This window comes from Anarrhichthys ocellatus, unplaced genomic scaffold (genome assembly GCF_004355925.1).
Source record: "Anarrhichthys ocellatus isolate YVR2014 unplaced genomic scaffold, GSC_Weel_1.0 scaffold5, whole genome shotgun sequence".
Lineage (NCBI taxonomy): Eukaryota > Metazoa > Chordata > Actinopteri > Perciformes > Anarhichadidae > Anarrhichthys > Anarrhichthys ocellatus.
The window spans coordinates 15786064-15805156 of record NW_022280035.1 but is presented as its reverse complement, the minus strand read 5'-3'; the positions used below and the strand labels follow the sequence as shown (position 1 = coordinate 15805156).

General features: G+C 42.5%; 2 protein-coding genes across 5 annotated transcripts in view; both read left to right on the top strand.

The window, feature by feature from the left end:
• Nucleotides 1-6458, top strand: part of mgll (monoglyceride lipase) — a 30858-nt gene extending 24400 nt beyond the window's left edge. For both annotated transcript variants that reach the window (XM_031845294.1, XM_031845293.1), the window contains 4 exons: nucleotides 1763-1873; nucleotides 2381-2470; nucleotides 4192-4407; nucleotides 5413-6458. In XM_031845294.1, coding sequence (XP_031701154.1) covers nucleotides 1763-1873; nucleotides 2381-2470; nucleotides 4192-4407; nucleotides 5413-5544 — 549 coding nt within the window. In that variant the 3' untranslated portion in view covers nucleotides 5545-6458. The remainder of the gene's footprint in view (nucleotides 1-1762; nucleotides 1874-2380; nucleotides 2471-4191; nucleotides 4408-5412) is intronic.
• An 8016-nt stretch (nucleotides 6459-14474) lies between these two features.
• Nucleotides 14475-19093, top strand: part of prkar2aa (protein kinase, cAMP-dependent, regulatory, type II, alpha A) — a 36469-nt gene continuing 31850 nt past the window's right edge. Inside the window, exons 1-2 of one of the 3 annotated variants that reach the window (XM_031845290.1) lie at nucleotides 14475-15142; nucleotides 15982-16258. In XM_031845290.1, the coding sequence (XP_031701150.1) occupies nucleotides 16015-16258 (244 nt within the window). In that variant the 5' untranslated portion in view covers nucleotides 14475-15142; nucleotides 15982-16014. The other 2 variants (XM_031845289.1, XM_031845292.1) reach the window with 2 other exon arrangements.

The following is a 19093-nucleotide window of genomic DNA, read 5'->3' as shown; positions in this document are numbered from 1 at the left end:
GTGTGTGTGTGTGTGTGTGTGTGTGTGTGTGTGTGTGTGTGTGTGTGGGGAAACTAGAAAAAAAAAAATGTATGGAGCTAGCCAGCCTCTTCTTTTGACATGTGTGTTGTTTGTGTGGGTATATGCAGTGAGTGAGTGTGTGCTTTAGAAAGTGAGATTTTCTGGTGGGAAATGTTTTGTCTTTCGGTGCCTCTTTCGTGAAGTGAGCCTGACATTGGCCCCAGCCTGATGAATATTCATACAAGTGACAAAGAATGCTTGCATAAACAAAGTTGAAGCCAATTAGTCTCTAGAGAGTGAGAGAGAGACAGATTCACCCATTCAGAATCCCTGTGCCCATGTGTGTGTCTGTCTGTGTGCACCCTCACAGACACTTGCACTTGTTGCGTTCGAGAAGGGAAACCCCGACTAAGTGAACCACGACGAATTGATTTGAACCTCGGCCGCCACGGAGCCGTTAATTATCACGGCCCTACATCACATGATTTAAATCACAATCTCAATTGTCAGCATGGGTGCCAAGGTGTGGCCTCGAGCTGCTGTTCGCTGCAGCTCAGCAGTGCTCGCTGTGCCCCGAGAGCCGTGGGTTAACATGTGCGCTTCTCTCCCAGTCTGTGTAGAGCAACGGCAACAAAAGAGCAGGGTCGAAATTCACGCCCGTCTGAACAAAAGACGGATTGTTTTATGTTCGTCTTGACCTCTGAGGAGTTTTCCCACTGCTCCCTGCGTCAGAACCTCACGCCTACTTTGCTCAGACACTCCCTGTCTTATGTTACAGGCCGAAGACGGAGCGCATATCATCTTCCCCTCGTTGAGACACGCTCTTTCTTCTATTTATAACTCCTCAAGTTGCTTTTATTTGCTTTTATCTTGAAAAACTGCACCTCTTGCCCGTGGTTCTTTTTTTATGATTTTGTTTCAAGGTAATTCTTCGTCATCAGTTTGTCTGACTGGAATGCTTTATTCTTCTTCAGTGGCAGTTTTTAAATATCATCAAATACATAAAATGTGTATAAATATACATAAGATATATCAAATACCATTGTCAATATCAATATCAACTTTGATTTGGTATTGAACTATTTAAATGAACATGCTGCCTGCAACACTGTTTTTACATAATAACCAATCAAAGTGCTGAGATCAGGTCACATGACATGTTACCATGATCACCTGACGGCACAAACACCAACGGACGTCAAACAGCTTGTGACATGGGGCCACTGAAATGAAATCTCCATGATGGAGCACTTTCTAGATGTGTGGATGACTTCTGTTTATTAAAACCAACCAAGTTATCAGCATAAGGTTCTTCACACACTGTGTGTTCTTTGGCTTTAAACTTTAAATACTACTTTGTTGATAACACCTAGCATAGATTGCATTGATTACTTGAAGCACACAGGTGTTTGTATTGATTTGTATAAATTAACTGCGACAAGAAATGAGTGATTTTCTGTGTTGTGTGTGTGTGTGTGTGTATTGATGACGTGGTGTGTTTTGTAGAGCTTCCTCTTAGAGAGCTCAGCCTTGTTGTCGATGTATGTGTTCACTGTTGGTGGAAAAACACCAAGTTCGTCTGCACCTCACCTCTGACTCATGCCTCCTGCTTTGAAGATCGTCACACCTTTAAAAATAAAGCATTCAAATTGACGGAAAAACAAGTTTCAAACAACTGAAAACTTTTATACGTTTCTCCCATTCAAAGATATCTCATCAATTCAATTTACAAGATGTACATTCTGTGCTTTTTCCTACTCAGGGTGGTGCGATCTCCATCCTGACGGCCTGTGAGAGGCCCGCTGACTTTGCCGGAGTGGTTCTGATAGCTCCGATGGTCCAGATGAATCCAGACTCGGCCACGCCGTTCAAGGTACCACACAGTCGCTCATCCACTCTTCTATCCTCTTCACCTTTGCTCTCTCGTTTCCTCTGCTCTTTCCTTCATAATTGAGTCACTTTATTCAGTCAAGTACTCAGTTTACCCAGGAGTCTTCCGTCTTGCTCCACTCAGCACTCTGTGGGGGATTACTATAATACTTCATTTTATTATTTTTGTGTGTTTTCAAAGGTGAGAATGTGTAAGTGCCACTTGAGCAGCAGTAGTTGAATCTCTTTCTGAATCTCACAGATACAAGTGTGTCCAAGTGTCAAGGTTAAAGACGATCTGCATGGAAGGAGAAGGGAGCTTTTATTTTCCATGCAAACGGGTGGATTATACAGTGCATACTCAAAATGTTCATCACTGTATGTCTTTGTAACACGAGTCAGATGGCGAGAGAAATAATAATAGAGAGGGATAGAAACATCCACCAGGGCGGTGTTGATGTGTGAGAATAAACTGGAACGCTCCGTGTGTTTTGTTTTTCGCTGTTTGCAGGTTTTTATGGCGAAGGTCCTAAACCACATGCTGCCGAGCCTCACTCTTGGCTCCATCGATTCCAAATGGATCTCACGGGACAAGAAGCAGGTGAGAGACACCTGTTGGTGTGCGTCTGGGCGGGAGGGCGGTGTTGTCATCTGTCATTGAAATATCAGGGAAGGGCCTCGCAGAAAATATATTAACCAGGTCTCAAGGGGGAAATTTACGTGTGTGTTTTATATATATATATATATATATATATACGTGTGTGTGATGTCATGCACCAACTCCATTTGACAGTCTCAGGAGGAAAGACCAACCTACAATACATAATGTGAATTCTTTCCAAATCACAAGTCGGTCTTATCTAGCCGTGTGTGTGTGTGTGTGTGTGTGTGTGTGTGTGTGTGTGTGTGTGTGGGTGTGTGTGGGTGTAATACTTATTTGTAATTATAAAAAGAGGTGCATGTACTGTGTCACCTACAGGACAATGAGACAATGCTTGTGTGCACTGTATTTAGTTGCGTGTGTATTTCGAATGAAACCACAGAGGAGACAAAAACACACCTGCCGGCAGCTATGGCAAGCTGTACTTATCACTGATATTTCGAAAGTAATTTTGCCTAGTCAAAACTCTGATCTTTGATATCTCTAAGTACATTTTGACAAGTAAGATTCAAACTACTTTTGCCATTAATGTGTACGGGGTTGCTTATTACCGATGCCTACAGTTCAGTTGCGGATATCTGCAACTAAATATTGACGAGTTTTAATTCCAGTTTCAGACATCTTTAAATCCCCTCCATTCAAGATATCTACGTTGTCCTTTTTTAGATAGCATTTAGAATTTTAGCGAGTCAAAATGATGTTGTAAATATCTCAAACTTGAATTAGGTATAGTCATCATTTATTTGTAGACAATTGTATTTTATTCTGCAGAGTCAAAATGTAATTACAGATATCTTGAAATAAAGAACCAGCCAAAATGATGTTGCAGATATCTGTAGTTATGTCGGGATCAGCAGCAAGTGGGAGGCAGGAGTAGCTTGCTATTCAGTCGTACTATGGCACTGCAATCGTTTGTTGTAGGTCCTCCAGTGTGCCTGGAGACAATAAATATGCCATAAATCTTATAATAGAACTCTCTGGTGAACGATACTCTTGTTCGTCACACATTCCTTGACGATCAGCTCTTTCTATTTTATGGCCCTTTTTCTAACTATCTTATCCAAAACAGCAACCGCCATAGTGTCGGCTGACAACTGTTCAAACTCTTTGCTGGGCCAACATCCAATGGGAAGCTTGCATGAGCAGCGTCATGCACAACAATTCCGTCAAAAAGACGTCTGCAACTATTAGTTAGAGCAGTCAAAACAGAGCTACAGGGCCATCAGCTGTGTTTGCATATGAGATGAATAGAAATGTGTGTGTGTGTGTGTGTGTGTGTGTGTGAGAGCATGTATGGACCATATGGAAGTATTCATAGTTTGATGTAAGAAAAACAGGGTGTGCCGTCTGCTCCTCAACTGTGATTTAAACTAATGTAGCGTGTCACATTTACTTTCTGTGAGTCTTATTTTTATTTCCATAAAAGCCCCCCATCCATTTATTTATAACCCTTACTCCAATTTGCCAACATTCATGGTTTTTCCCAGAAGCCTTCTTATTTTCATGGCCCTGTTTTCTCCCATGGAGGCACTTTCTTCCATATTTGGATTAAACCACAAAGTTTATAGTGCTTGTTCGATGTAGATGCTTAAGAGTAATAAACTCGAGTGTTGTCCACTTTGCTCCATGACCCTTTGTTGTCTCTCTCTCTCTCCTGCCAGGTGGAGACATATGCCGCTGATGAGCTGAACTTCCACGGTGGCATGCGGGTGTCGTTCGCCATGCAGCTGATGGGGGCGACGGCGCGCATCGAGAGGGAGATCCCGTCCATCAGCTGGCCCTTCCTGCTCCTGCACGGCGATGACGACAAGCTCTGCGACATCAGAGGCTCCAAGATGATGTACGAGAACGCTCCGGCCTCAGACAAGAAAATCAAGGTGAGGATGGGTTGCTTACAGAAAATGGTATGTAAATGATTTAGAAAAATAGTTTTTTTTATTTCAAATAATTTTTTTCAGTGAGACTGCCTGTTAAAATACTGTCAAAGAAAATGAAATAATCACATTGCACAAACTTGTATCCAGTAGCTTCATTTCATGTATCACCCAATTGCCTTTTGACATTTTAAAAATGACACTTGTATTGGCTGTATGGGAGGTTGCCACAGTTAACAAAAAGTTCATGCTTTTATGACTGATACAGAAAGTACAACTTCAAGTTGTGTAGAAATATTAACTGCTGCCTTTGATACATGAAAGCCCAGTTCAGTAAATTCAGCGTTTGGGATAAAGGTCGATGCCTAAACTAAGCTGTGCTGGCAGTTAAATATGTTTGTATATGTAAGTTTAATAAAAACAAAAAAAAAAGTGCATTATTCAATGGAACCTTTCAGCAAAAACGTTTACTCGCACACCTGGCTGTCTCCATCAGGGTGCGTTCACTGACACACACTAGAGGCTTTTTGAACTCTATTTAGATTCTTCCTCATTTGCAGAATGAGGAAGAATCTCATTCACACATTTTTTTCTTGCATAGTTATTCATTTCATGGACAAAAAAATAGAACTGAGAGGTGAGAAAAGTGAAGAGAGAGGTCCTGCTCACTTCTTATCTTTGTGGATCTTCTTCTTTTCTATTGAATCAGGTGGTGTTCATGAGGTGCAGGGACCGCTTTATCACGTTTCTCATCAAAGAAATAATTGACGTATTAAATGCCTGAACAATTAGTATCAGGAAATTGGTTTATCACAGAAAATAATCTGTTTATTTACTTCCATAGTATTTCTTTTGAATGTTTAGCTAAGCGTGATAAATTTGTCTCTGACTGACATTGCGCTGCAGTTAATTTAAAATAGGCCGGAGACTCGCATTTTTTTTTGGTGTTCTCCAAATGACTTAGATTTCAAACAAGTCATCTCTCTTGGCTCTCTCGCTCCTGTTCAGGTTTTCGAGGGAGGCTACCACAGCCTTCACCACGACCTCCCAGAGGTGGTCGAGTCCGTGCTGAAGGAGGTGACCAGCTGGATCACAGAGCACCTCCCTCTTATGACTTCGCAGCAACCGCAAGGCTCCTAGAATCGGGACTTTGACAAACCGGTCAGCGCTCCAAGGGAACTGCCAACCTCATTCCAAGAGGCCTGCTCACTTTCCAGTCAGGCAAAACAACACTACTACTACACTCTCTGGCCTGGGTAATACATTCGGGCATGTAGACTTTATTTTCTCTGTATAAAAAGCGTAATGACTTCATCCTCTGGGCACAAACTGTACAAAACTAAATATGTCAACCTCAAACTAAGTTACTCTGATTTAAATTGGATGATGGGGTCAGAAACCACGTCTTATTGTACTTCAGTTTCCCTGCAAAGCATTTGATCAGGGATGTGTCTCATGTATTACAGTCAGCGGGCTTATTTGGCAACCATGTGATCATCTCCAGTGGACCTCACTGGGGTGCAGCTCAAGTTAATTAAAATGTAAGCTACAATGTGCTGGGGTTCAAAGTGCAATAATAAAGTTTCCTCCACATTTATACACACAAGTTTAAGAATTACATTATTAATCTGCACAGGCACATTTCCTCTTTGCTCATCCACCCTGAGGAGACAGGTCAGAGGTCAGGATCAGCAGGGGGACAGCCCCTCTGGAGCCGCTGTCGGTCCAGTGCAGGGTGAGCGATCAACATCTCGGTCCTCACGTAGCTCTACTGTCAGCAGCGTATGAGTAACACACATCAGTGGATACAAAACAGATTTGACGGAGACAGTTTTGATAGTCTTTTGACACTTATATAGTAACTTATAAACTTATTCTGTAAGCACGTGACTGTATATATAACAAATCCTCTCTTCTCCTGACTTCCGCATCTCCCGATTCTTTGGCACGGTATTACATTACTTCCCCACCACCTCCATTTATTGACTGAGTTACCAATGGACACGACGACTCTCAAAGGGTGCAAAGTTCAAAAGCCCCCCCCCCCCCCCCCCCCCCCCCCCCCCCCCTCTGACCTTTGACCTTTAAGGTCACAGTTGATTTCACTGTTAGGGTCATTCTCTGCGGCTATAACTTCATTAAGCTCAGACTGCAGACTAGGGCCCAGCTGGAAAACGGAGGGGACCCATTGCTCTGTTACTGTGGACAAAAGAGTGGATCTCCTCTGTTCAACAGCATCTGTCATTTGGTAGACACTTTCATCCAAATCACCTTAAGTAACATGGATGTATGCGGGGGTTTTTTTTTTTGCATGGGTGGATAGTGGGAATCCAACTCAGAACAATGCCGTAGTCATCACATTTTTTTGGGAGGACAGGATGTTCTCTACAATAGATTCCAGACGAGGAGGGACAGAAAGTGATTTGACTGAGAATTCAGTCCGACTCACCGGATGTAGACTGTAGGTATACGCCTGCTGTTGGCTGCGTATGTCACGCTGCATCCTCCTCGCTGCATTCTGTGCTCAGCCAAACCAAAACAAATGTGATTTTTTTTTTTTAAAGACATTCAATGTATAGATGGATGGATATGATTGATTTGATTTGAAAACTTAAAAAATCCAAATAATTAAAAAGATAGACTTTATGCCTTCTAGGTAGTAACAGGAATAGTGTGCTGTAGGTTTCCTCTAAATCTCATCTACAGTGCGAGTGGCTAAAGCAGTGGTCAAGCTAATGTTTCTCCATCTATTTTCTATGTTCCCAAAGTATAAACCTGTCACTTCAGTACTTAAAGTCAGCCCTGGCTTCAAATAGATTTTCAACGAAACCATAGCAATAATGTCGCAGTAGCCTATATTTTTGGTAGCCGTTAATTATACGATAGACAGACACACACTGAGCTCACCATTTTCTATTGTCAGGTAGACGGTAATTAGCAGGCATTGCATCAAGCATAAGAAAGTTTCAGCCGCACGAGTCAAAGAGTTTTAAAAGTTCGTCCACCCCCGACATCGAACATGGAGAGGGATCAAACATTCTGTGGCCGTTCAAACAACAGATAAGTGTCTGTTGACTTCAGACATCATGTCCTATAAAACATTAAGTGTGCAGTTCTTGGAAAGAGACTCGACTGTTCCACACTGGCTTTTTTAGGAGTTTTTTTTTTTTGGTCTTCATCACACAGAGTTCAAAGGGCCTCATGGAGAGAGTGTAGGGGAACATGGTGTAACCACGGTGATCACTACAAGAATTATTGGCTTCATGCCTGCTCTGTCTCTTTTCCTTTTTTAATTTTCTATTAACTCCCTCTGTCTCTCCCTATCTCACCCTGTGTCACCCAGTTTTTTTTTTAAGTCGCTGTGGTGAGCAGCGCTCTTTGTTCCGTCCATCACAGAGCCTCTTGTTCTACTGCTTATTTGAAAATCTTGTTCTGTCAGCCACCCACACTGTCCCTAGTGGTCAATCTTTTGGCCGGAGAACTGCCACTCGTTGAACAGGGAACACATTGCTTAACCTGCCACTGACTCTGCTCGGCTTAATGCTGCAACAAACTCGCTAAATTCCTTCAGGGACGCAAAAACTTGACGTTTCTGAGTCGGGGGCAAGAGGGGCCTGGGTTTGATCCCAGGCTGGACGGCCCTTCAGTGTGAAGTTTGCATGTTGTCAGCGTGGGTTTTTTTCCGGGTTCTCCGGTTTCCTCCCTCAGTCCAAAGACAGAGTTCAAAGGGACTCGTGCAGAGAGTGTAGGGAGGGTCTCTATGCCAGTTCTGCAATAGTTTGGTGACCTGTCCAGGGTGCACCCTGCCTTCACCCAATGTCCGCTGAATAAGAAAAACGGTTCGGATGGATGTCTCTGATATTTGCAAACCGTTTTCTGTTGTTGGTATTGAAACCACGGAGTTGCGTTGGAAAACGAGAGATCAATTGAGATCTGCATGAAAAATGAACACCTGGCAGATTTGTAGTGTACGTTTTCTACGCAAAGCAAAGTGTTTGACAGATTGGGTAAAATGCATCAGATAATAGAGGGGGGTTGAGGATTTAAGTGCATCAGACCAAATATCAGGTTACATTACCTTGGGTGCAGACATAGATTGAGATGTAATGTGTTCGTCGGTCCCAGTGGGAGTCCGACCGTTAACCTCACATCACTTCAAACACAATCTACTCCTGATTGAGCTGCAGCAGGCACGGCACACACAAAGGCTGCACAGTCCCAGTGGTATTCAGGCTGCACAATGGACTCAGTAAATTTAAAAAGCTCGACCTGTCAGACTACACGAGTGCATATTACTGCTATCGTTAGCTATGGGGGTGGACAGAGACGGAGATGGAGTGAGAGGAGAAGAGAGAGAAGCTGTCAGTAACCATGGCACCCCCCCCCCAGTAAAATCATCCAGTGCAAAATGTATATTCGTTAATGGTGCAGGATGTGAAGCAGACGTTGCTGGGCTTTCAGGGCTGGTTGTCCATTTTGCTGCTCCGAGGATTCCCTTTTGTGTGAGCGTGGCGATAAGAGAGCAAACAATTACCATCATCAGCTTGCAGTGAATAACAAGAGCTGCTACACACACTGAATTCAAATCAGGCTGGTCTACTGTTTGTACTGAAAATACACTATTTGCATTTTTGCAAAGAATGATTTCTTTGCAATATTAAGGCCAAAATGTTTCTTCTTTGTGTATTTTTGCCTCCATCTATGCCCCGCCTTGATTCAAAAGTGGTGTACAAAGCACTATAAGTGAAATTAAAGAGGAATCCACCACTTTTTTTTTTACTTTTCAGTTCACTCCTATTCATTCCTTAAAGGTGTGTGATCCCTGACACAACCCTCACATTGTGCAAAGGCATTTACTGTAAGCCTCCACTGGTCATGCCAATGTCCTTTTCTACTGGTGTGTGGACTTGTACAAGCATGAGGTGTATGCAGGTTTGCCATACTGAGAGATAGCCATGTACAGAAGCATTGCTCTGTTAATATGTAATAATCCAATCGACTGTTAATATCGTTTTTATTTAGGACAGAAGTTAATGTTAAGGGGGGGAACTAATTTGGCTGCAGCTTTTCTGACAAAACGAAATTCACCGGGCCTGCAGGTTTGTGAATGGGGTCTGTGTTTTTTTATTTTGATCTCGACTTTATGACTGTTTCTAAGAAAAGAGCTGTTATATATGATGGAGGACTGAGGGGCACACGCCAGTCTTTCTCTAATTGTATGATGAGATTAAAGTGCACTGGAAATATTCAGTGCAGAGTTTGCACGAATGAAATCTAGCGTCAGTGCTCGAGTGGACAGCAAGACTTGAAGAGGTCTTCTCCAAAATGCTGTAAATGCATGAACATTATACAGATGATCCAAGTTGTTGTCATCATTTCCTCCCCTGGGAACTTAAATTACACACTAGTCATTACAAATATTTCATTGAAAATGCAGATGCCATTTTAAAATGGTTGATATTGCATTTTGGAGCAAAAACCTCATTCAAATCTTGCTGATTGATTTGATTTACTTCTAGAGGTCAGACTGCTTGATTACTGAACGTAACTGTAATACACTGTAGAATAGTATCTCTAACAATACCTAGATGGAAGTACAAAAAACAAGCCCCTGATGTATTTTTCAAATTCTTTATTTATCTTTATCTAGAGTATTTATAGGATTTAATTTTATGTATAGGCTACTATATATTGATTACGCATCATGACAAGGCACTTTTATACCATAAACCAGTCATATCCTGTAATCTTTACTGTTGATGCTCAGTTACATGAAGCTCCATAATACTTTTTGAGATGGAAACTGGTTCAAGGTTGTATGTATATATGTACAGCAGTCCCAAAAATGTATGACGATGTGTCTGATATGATTTTGCATAGAGTATTTTACTACTGTGTGTTGACGTGTCTTTGTGCTGTGTGTCACACAACTATAAATGTTTAAACCATCTGATTTCAAAATGTTTCGTAACAAGATCTTAACAACAGGGTGTAATTGCTACAGGTTTGGGAAAATGTACTTTTTTTCCCAAATTTGCTTTTTTCAGGAACTTAACTTTCTCTTTAATCTTAAGGTATCTCCTCTTAAAACAAACTTTAAATGATATGTTCATGAGTGAGAAACTTAATGTAGCTCTCTGCATTCATAACATCTTGTGTTACATCTTAGATTAAAGACAATTTGGTCAAAATACGTTTGAGGACTAAATTGCAGGTATCGGGTTTTCTTCCAACAGCAGCATGTTTCAGCGTTCCACACAATTAAAAGATTTTTATGGGAATATGTATTGTACGGCTATTTTTGGATTGTGGTCTAGTGTTGTTTGTGCCTCATTACTGTGACGATTGTGTGTTTTGATATGGATAAACTGCACAGGGCTGCGTTAAGCAGATGAGCGTCTCTGTTACTCTGCTTTTCTGGTTGTCACATCTGTTTGTGTTTCGGTAATTGTGTCTGTCTGCTTATAGTCTTCCTGTCTCTCTCTTTCTATTTACCGGTGTGTCTGTCTGAATCTATGTCCAATCCGTTTCTGAATCTTTCAGCACAGGCCGAGATGCAGCTCATGAACACCTCCTAATTGGTTACCAATTGAAAACAGGAAGTTCTGTCCATTACATGACAATGACACAAGGATTTGTAAAATAACGCAAATGTGCTGTACTCAAAGCACTACAATAGTCACAGTTGGCTCCTGTATATGTGGCAGAACTGGAGACAAACTTCAACACGGTTTGTTATTACTTGTACTCTGCAGTTATTCTGCACTTTTGTCGGGTGTCGTAATATTCGTGAACCAAAAATTCTGGCCTCAGTTACTGGTATACTCGTAAAGATCTATATTTTAATTGTCAATGGAGGACAATGAAGTGTAAATTGTTGTCAGGATAAGCAATGTTCATCATGCCATCAAAACATACAGAATAAATATGATGCGAGAAAATATTTCTACATTTCTTTCATTATGTTATGGGAAACGATGTTAATCAAACCTGAATATGATCATGCATTGACATAAAGTATGAAGTCAACTGGACATCGTTGACCACATAACGTCACGTTGAAGCATCACAGCCTCGAGTCTTTCATGTACATTAATGCATTGCTTGTTTTAACAGTGTACTAAATATTGGATGACACTATTTGAAAAGCTGAGCTAATACTCAAGTATCAACTGTATATTTTTGTATATCAAGGTTTTTAATGCCGCTAATGGCGTACTCCACTATCTGCACGGGCAGGTAGGCGTGCACGCACACACACACACACTCTACAACATCTAACTACGAGGACAACAATGGTAATAAGTCCCGTGACCTTTTTGAGTTAACTGTGCAGTCTGACTGGAATATTTTTACAGCTTCTCTTCATAATGGGTTCAGTGAGAAGGCAAATGTTTTTATTTAGTTTGATAGTTTATTAATAAATCATATTTGGACAATATATTCATAATCACTTTATAAGAAGGAAAGAGCATCAGGTGGGAGAAACTTTTTTTGTCATTTTGTTGTGTTTTCACCCTAATTCCGAGAAAATATCTCAAGTATTCATAGAGGAAACTCTTATTCCTGGCATACTTTTTGGGACCAATCATTGGATGCAGACCATCTAGTGAAGGATTTACCTCCCGCTGCAACATGAAGTTTGAAAAGTTAATTTACATGATGAAATGCATGCAGCAGAGTGAAGTTGAATGTGACACGGGTCAGTATACCTGACACACTGGTTTATGTGGTGTTTCATGTGCAAACTCAAGAACGATGCAGGACAACCTGCTCATATGGTTCAAATCGTGCCAGCAGTTGACTTGGTTGTTCGGAGATTAAAAGCACACATCAGCCATTAGGTGGCGGTATTGCATCACATAACTCACTGAAGACGGCCTCAGTTGTATGAATGTAGAGTTTGAACTGTGTCTCCAGATCAGTGCACAAGCAAGCAAGGCATGAATGAGCGAAGGCTTTGGCTGAAGATTTTAAATACAATGATTTATATTTTATGTTTTATTCGGTTTTTGGAATTTTTAATCTCAGGGCATGCATTTGCACTGACCTTACTCTTGTACAAACACTGAGGTCCTAATGTAATAAAATCGTACTATATTAGCCCTAATTTTGACAACACACTTTAAATCAAACACATGCTCCGCTGTATCTTTTGTGGTGTTTTCCTACATCACTGATTCTCAGTTTAAACAGTCAAAACCTTCGGTTATTGTCTCCAGTAATTAGACAGTAGTCCTAACCCTATAGGTTCCCAGGAAACCCACATCACAGCAAGCAATTGGTACAGTCGCCTACTCATCATCCCTCTTGGGAAATCTCTCTTTTCTCATCCTCCTCCCCCTCGAACATTCTCATGACACTTAATAACGACTTATGTGAAAACTGGCTGTATGTCAGCAGTCCAAGGTGGTGATGTTTGGAGAGGAAACATACTAAAAACACACAGGAAATACAAACACCCACATACAGACATGCTATCTTTTTTCACTTTATCTCAGTCTCCTTTGCTTTCTTTTTCTCTGCCCCATTTTATCTCTCTGTCCTACCTTTGCTGGAACCGCATTAGCAGCGACTCCCATAGGATGGCACTTCTAGGAAGGTCCAGAGTCCCGACTGAACGTGTGAATATTCATCTGTCACTTTCAATATAGGTTGTACTGCCACTTGTTCATGTTCCTGTGGGTATAGTGGGACATTCTTCAACTGAAAAATGCCCCAAATACATGAGTCTTATTCACATACAGCAGTGATTGGGGGAAAACAGTAAGGTTCACAAGCTAATTGATTTCAGAAGTGTAATACAACCTCCATCATCTCCCTGTGGGACTGAGAAATATCATATTGATGATGTGATATGTTTTGAGGAGTTTGATCTGTTTTTGCAAAAAAAGTTTGGAATTGGTTGCAAACTATGAAAACATAAACAATAAGTCTTTTAAGAATGTGTTATTTCCTAAGTTTATTCTCCCAGCAGAGGGAGCCTGGAGATCTGGAAACAGATACCTAAGCCAATCAGAAACTGGCTCGAGGAATTAAATCCGGGCTTGCTGTGGCCATGGCAACGGCTTTACCTCTGTGACAGCTAAGGAATGGAAGAGAGGAGATGCTACATGGTTGTGGTGGTGCTTAGGAAGCCTCTGAGAATAGGTACCTGTAGATCCACCATCAGCATCCCCTGCTCCACTTCGCCTGTCTCAGTTCTGCAGGGGAAAACTGACTGTAGACCAAACAAATAAGTAAGGGCAGCAGATGGAAGGGGAAACAAGAATACTCATTAGTAATGCACTGAAGCAGTGTGTACAAAAATAGACAAAAAAAAAAAACGGGATTGATTGATTTACTCAGATTAAATGCAATTTAGAGGGTTACATGAAGATTTGATACAGTATATGCATTCAGAGGATAAGAGCAAAGAGTGCTGTCTTATCCGAACAGACCTACGAAGAGCCTTGGAAGTCTGTAAGGAGGAAAAGGATGAGAGATGAATGGCAGTTAGACAAGGGAATTAGTGAGGGATGAGGGCAAGAAAGGGAACTGGGACAGAAGAGAATCCGTGAGGACTTGTTTTACACCTAATACAAGAGAGGATTTAGACCTTTCAAGAGAGGCATTCTGTTGCAGACTTGCAACTGTATGAAGCTGTCTGATCTATATGTTTTGAAACACACTTAAGAAGCAACATTTGTGTTGGATTGATGGGTTCCTCAGATTAAAGTGCAACAAAGTTGAGCATTTTCTCTATACAGGACTGTTTTCTTGGAAAATAAATTAAAATGAAAACATCTTCTCACAGCCTTTACAGATCCAGACACGTTGGCTGGAATTTGTTATATTTTTTATGATCTAATATTAATAGAAGTCTCTACCAAATTGTCAAGCCATGTTTGTGGGTGTGGTCCAATGCTGAGCGTATAAATATGATTCTGCCTTGAATCCCGCCTATAGTTAGATGATTATATCCAATTGGCTGGGGTATTCTAAACTTGTATTATCATTGGCCGGGCTTTCTGTCAATCAATGTCAAACGCTTTCGGCTCACTCAGTAACCACGCCTCCTCACGCTTGCTGGAGGCAGAGGTTCATTCGTGCGTGAAGATTTGTGGAGTGCCTCACCGGGAGGGAGGAAACGTGTGTTTTGTTCATTTTTTGCAGGCTTCTCCTGTTGCGATAAGCCGCCACACTGCTGGAATATCGTTAGAAAATTGTTTTCGTCGGCACTTCGGGTTGTACTTAACGGCGGTGTTGCGCTACGCAGCAAACGCTGAGTTTAGGATTGGTCACCTGTCTGCAGCAGCTGACTTGTTACTCCAAGTGAGTGGTGTCATTACGGCAGTTGCCGAAGGAAAACAGGCAGTTGCTAACAAGTAGTTAGCAACTCAGCCGGTTAGCCTGTCAGCTAGGCTGCTCTCCGTACCGCCACATCAAGTCCCACCCTCACCGAGTGCGTGGACGTCGTAAGAAGAGGCTGCAGCGGGGAAGTCGAGTGCTTTCTCCTCTCAACTTAGCCAGCATCGCTTTGCAGCTAGCTGGCAAAGCTAAAACATCTAAACGTTAAGCTAGGCGACGCCAACGTAACATTGCTGGCTTTACCGTTGGACAAGTGTCTTCTGTGGAGGGATCCGGTCGCTACGCTGGCAAAGAGACTGGCTAAAAAGAAGAGACGAAATAAGAGAAAACAAGGAAGACATCAAGAAGGAGGGGACTGGCTTGTTTAGCCGGGGAGACAGAATCTCACGTAAGTGACACGGTAACGTTACGTTGGCTTACTAAACGGATTACCGGTTCCGTACAACTTGCTGAGCTTGCATGGCCCCGGTTATCCAGCCAGCCTCTTATCTGTGGCTTAGCTCCTTCAGTCAATGCGCCATGATACAGCGTCAGCTAACGGTTAAGGCTCCCTTGAAGGTGGCACACTAGCTAGCAAGACAGCTAACACTCGATGGGTTTAAAGTGAGACTGCGCTTGAACAGCAGCTACTCCACGTTGGCTGCGGTCATTACTTGTTAGCCAAGTTGGATAGGTAAGTCTAGTTAAGTATATCTGTGGATGGAACAGCGCAGGAAACCAGTTGTCATGAATATTAGCTAATTAGCTGCTTTGCTAGCCGGTTCCAGCTGGCCACCAACCCCACGTTTACGCTTCAGTTATGTTAAGTTAATGTTGCCGAAACCCAGCGAATGTCTGTGGTTATCTGTCGCAAATGCTAAGCTCATATCTGTTTGGTGCAGCTGTGTGAACCGTGTGTTCAACCCTAGATAAAGTGGCCGCTCAGTGACAATGTCACAGCCACCCTTCATGCACGTCATTACACTACCTGTAGTGGTGGTGTAGTATCTGTTAAGTTGTCAAACTTGATGTTTTTTTTTCTTCAGTTACTCAGGCTGTGCCAGTGCATTCCAGTTGCCATGCAGAGCTGTCATTATCCACTTTACATTCACAGGGCTCTGGCATAAAAGTCAGTCTGCTGTTCATTCATGAAGCAATCCTTAATGACATCACAGCCCAGTACTGAAACACAGGTATGACTCTTAACCAAAACAAATTCTTACATGTTTTCCCTCCTTCTGTAGATAGATAGCAAACGCCGCCACCGCGCCACACACAGCCATGAGTATTGAGATACCGGTGGGGTTGACAGAACTGCTGCAGGGCTACACCGTGGAGGTGCTGCGACAAAGGCCGTCAGACCTGGTGGATTTTGCAGTACAGTACTTCACCCGTTTGCGGGACACCAGAAGCCAGGATGGGGCCATTGCCGGCGTCAAGCTGGGGAAAGGAGTCGTGTTTGATGGGGAGCCGATGCAAACGGAGTCCAACGGAGATGACGATGACGATGATTCTGACTTTGAGCGTAAGTGGATGTTTTGTTGTCGTGATTGTCACTTGTTGCCTTGGAGAGTAGCAGAGAGAAAGTAAAGGTGAGGCTTGAGGCCTGGTCACTGATGTAGTCAGAATCTATCTCATCCAATCCTGAGGGACTAATTTCTGAGTGTGTGAGGCCGGCCATACTTACTTATACTTGAACCCAGAAAATCTCACTGAGCAAGAGCCCTCATCTGCCACCCATCTAATTTAGGTCTCCTCCACTCTCATCATCTTTCTGGCTGTTAGGATCTAAAGAGTACATTATGTCTGACTGTTGATTATTTGAACCACAAAGCTTCAACACCTTAAAATATCTCATGTATTAAATATAGCTTTCCCTTGCAGAAACTGTGAAAGAATTAAACTGTTTCATTGCAGATTCTCAAGTTCAAATTATGCCTGGACTACACAGACCTTCCTGAAGGCTTTCCACACTTGTCTTTTCACTTAAGTTGAATTGAAAAGGTCTTATATTGCATTCCAGCAAGCATTGCAATACAACAAGAGGCAGCCCACATATAATTATAGTTATAATGTATTAAATTCCTGATGTTTTACAATGGCTGTTGGTCAACAGCTTTTATTTACGACTTTGCAATTTGAATATGATAAGTTGATACTTGTACCATTTAAATGATTGGATATTCTCTGAACGTTAAATACATACTGCCATAAAACTGAAATAGGCCCACATGTAGCCTACAACTTCACAATCAAAGTAGAGTTTCAATTAAATTAAGTAGATACACATATTTTCCAAGAAAAGTCTTTTCTTAGCAGCAATGTACACCTTTTAATTTTAAGAGTTCATGAACTGTATATCCTTTGCTTTGCACCTCTAAATATCAAGGTCCCACACAGTGCGTTACCTTCAGCAGAAGTGATGCCATGTCTCTTTCCCATCACTCCCGTGTGTGTGTGTGTGTGTGTGTGTGTGTCAGTCAGACTGGCAGAAGATGTAAGCTGCTCCATAGCTCAGCTCTCCTCTGTGCTGCTGAGAGCAGCGTGGCCTAGATCACATCCGTGTGCTGTGGAGCCAAGGGCTGTTACCTTGTGAATGGAGGTTCTGTTTTCTCAGTGAGTTCATCGTTTGTAATGCTTTGTTGTGATCAGCTGCGAGGATCTGTGACCCTATCGTAGGTGTATCTAATCCAATTCACTGATGTGCAAGTAGCTAATGACGGTCAAAGCATTGGACATACTTCCTGCATTCCGCGGACAGCTGCCGACTTGTACCGGTCGCGCATGCGGTTCCGTTCATACTACAAATGAGGGTTGATGAGCGTTGGTCTGGCCTTCCACGCATGCGTATTTCTCGATCCACACTCCATTCCAGTTCGTAGTGGTAATAGACCATACTAGTGTTTACCAGGAGTTCAACGCCATTTGTCTGCCTTTGTATTCCTTTATAGACGGATTATATAAATGTTGGTAACGGTGGATCTTTGCACAACAAGCATCCACTTTGTTATCATCTTCTCTTTGGCAAGCCAGCTCGAGGTACATATGCCACCACCTGGACTGGACTGTGGAATGAACCGGCAAGCTCGCTGTTGGCCGTGCTCGCTGTGCGTACAGGGTGCACGGTCCTAAATGTCGGCTGCACCCAGACATCCACATAGGGTTCGTGCAGAGACTCTATGTGGACAGGGCCGGATGAGGGCATTTGCGTCACGTAGACCAAAGCGGAACCTAGCGCACACGCAGACGCGGAAAGTATGAATTGGCCTTAAAGGCTTATGTGTGTGGAAATCTAAATGCTTCCAAAGTATGATTATGGCTCGCATGGTTTCTCTCCTGCTAGCGTAGATACTAAAGCACTGGTGGAGTGTAACATCCAGGTGCTAAGTGAAGTAAAAAAAAAGAATCCTTCAGATTTATGTCCCCCGACTTGGGCAGTGTTTTTCTGTCTAAACTGTATCTCTAGTCCTAGTCTGTTGCATTTATAGGTTAACCATATTTATCATGCCCCATTGGCCAACCTCGGGAGATTGGTACAAGCTGGCTCGGGGTAAAAAGGGGATTACAGTTTCTGTTTCTGTGCGCACACCAGTGGGGTTTGGCCGCTGTCTGACAGCTGTGACCTCAGCTGAGGGAGCAGTGTGTATGCGTGTGTGTGTGTGTGTGCACATGCTGTGTCGGTGTGTGTGTGTGTGTGTGTGTGTGTGTGTGTGTGTGTGTGTGTGTGTGTGAGTGTGAGTGAGTGAATCTGTAGGCAAACAGATGTTTATGACTTGATTTCACGGCCCGTTCAAATTCCAGCCTGGTGACGCCATGAAGCAATTCTTCCTCGTATATTTTCGTTAGTGATCAGTTGTTACATTTTTCCAAGGCGGATGAACAGGGAGCTGACATTTTCGTGCTTTTGCCTGGATGCTGTGGGTCACACACATGACATCCATGACAGTAGATTATCTAGCAGGGCTTGTGTACACGGCCCCCAGGGGACACTCGTTTCTGACGGGAACAACACAGGCCTGTATAATGAAAGACAGCATGTGCTCTTGCCTGACCACTGTCGTAGCCTATAGGTATAAATTATAGTGCTGCTACTGTAGTTCAACAGCACATGCTCCAAATCAATTTGGTCTCGTGAAAAAAAAACAAAAAAAAACACCAAAATAACTCTCTAAACTCGGGATAGCAGAAGAGGGTTGGATATTCATTGTTTCCAAAGGTCACAAACATCCAATCTGATTGTATTAGATACAACCCTTGCATCACTGAACCAACTAAAGACAATAAGTCAATACATTGACAGTATTGGGAACACTAATGCTAGAATACAAAGGGTGTGCCTCAATGCAAGCATGTCAGAAGT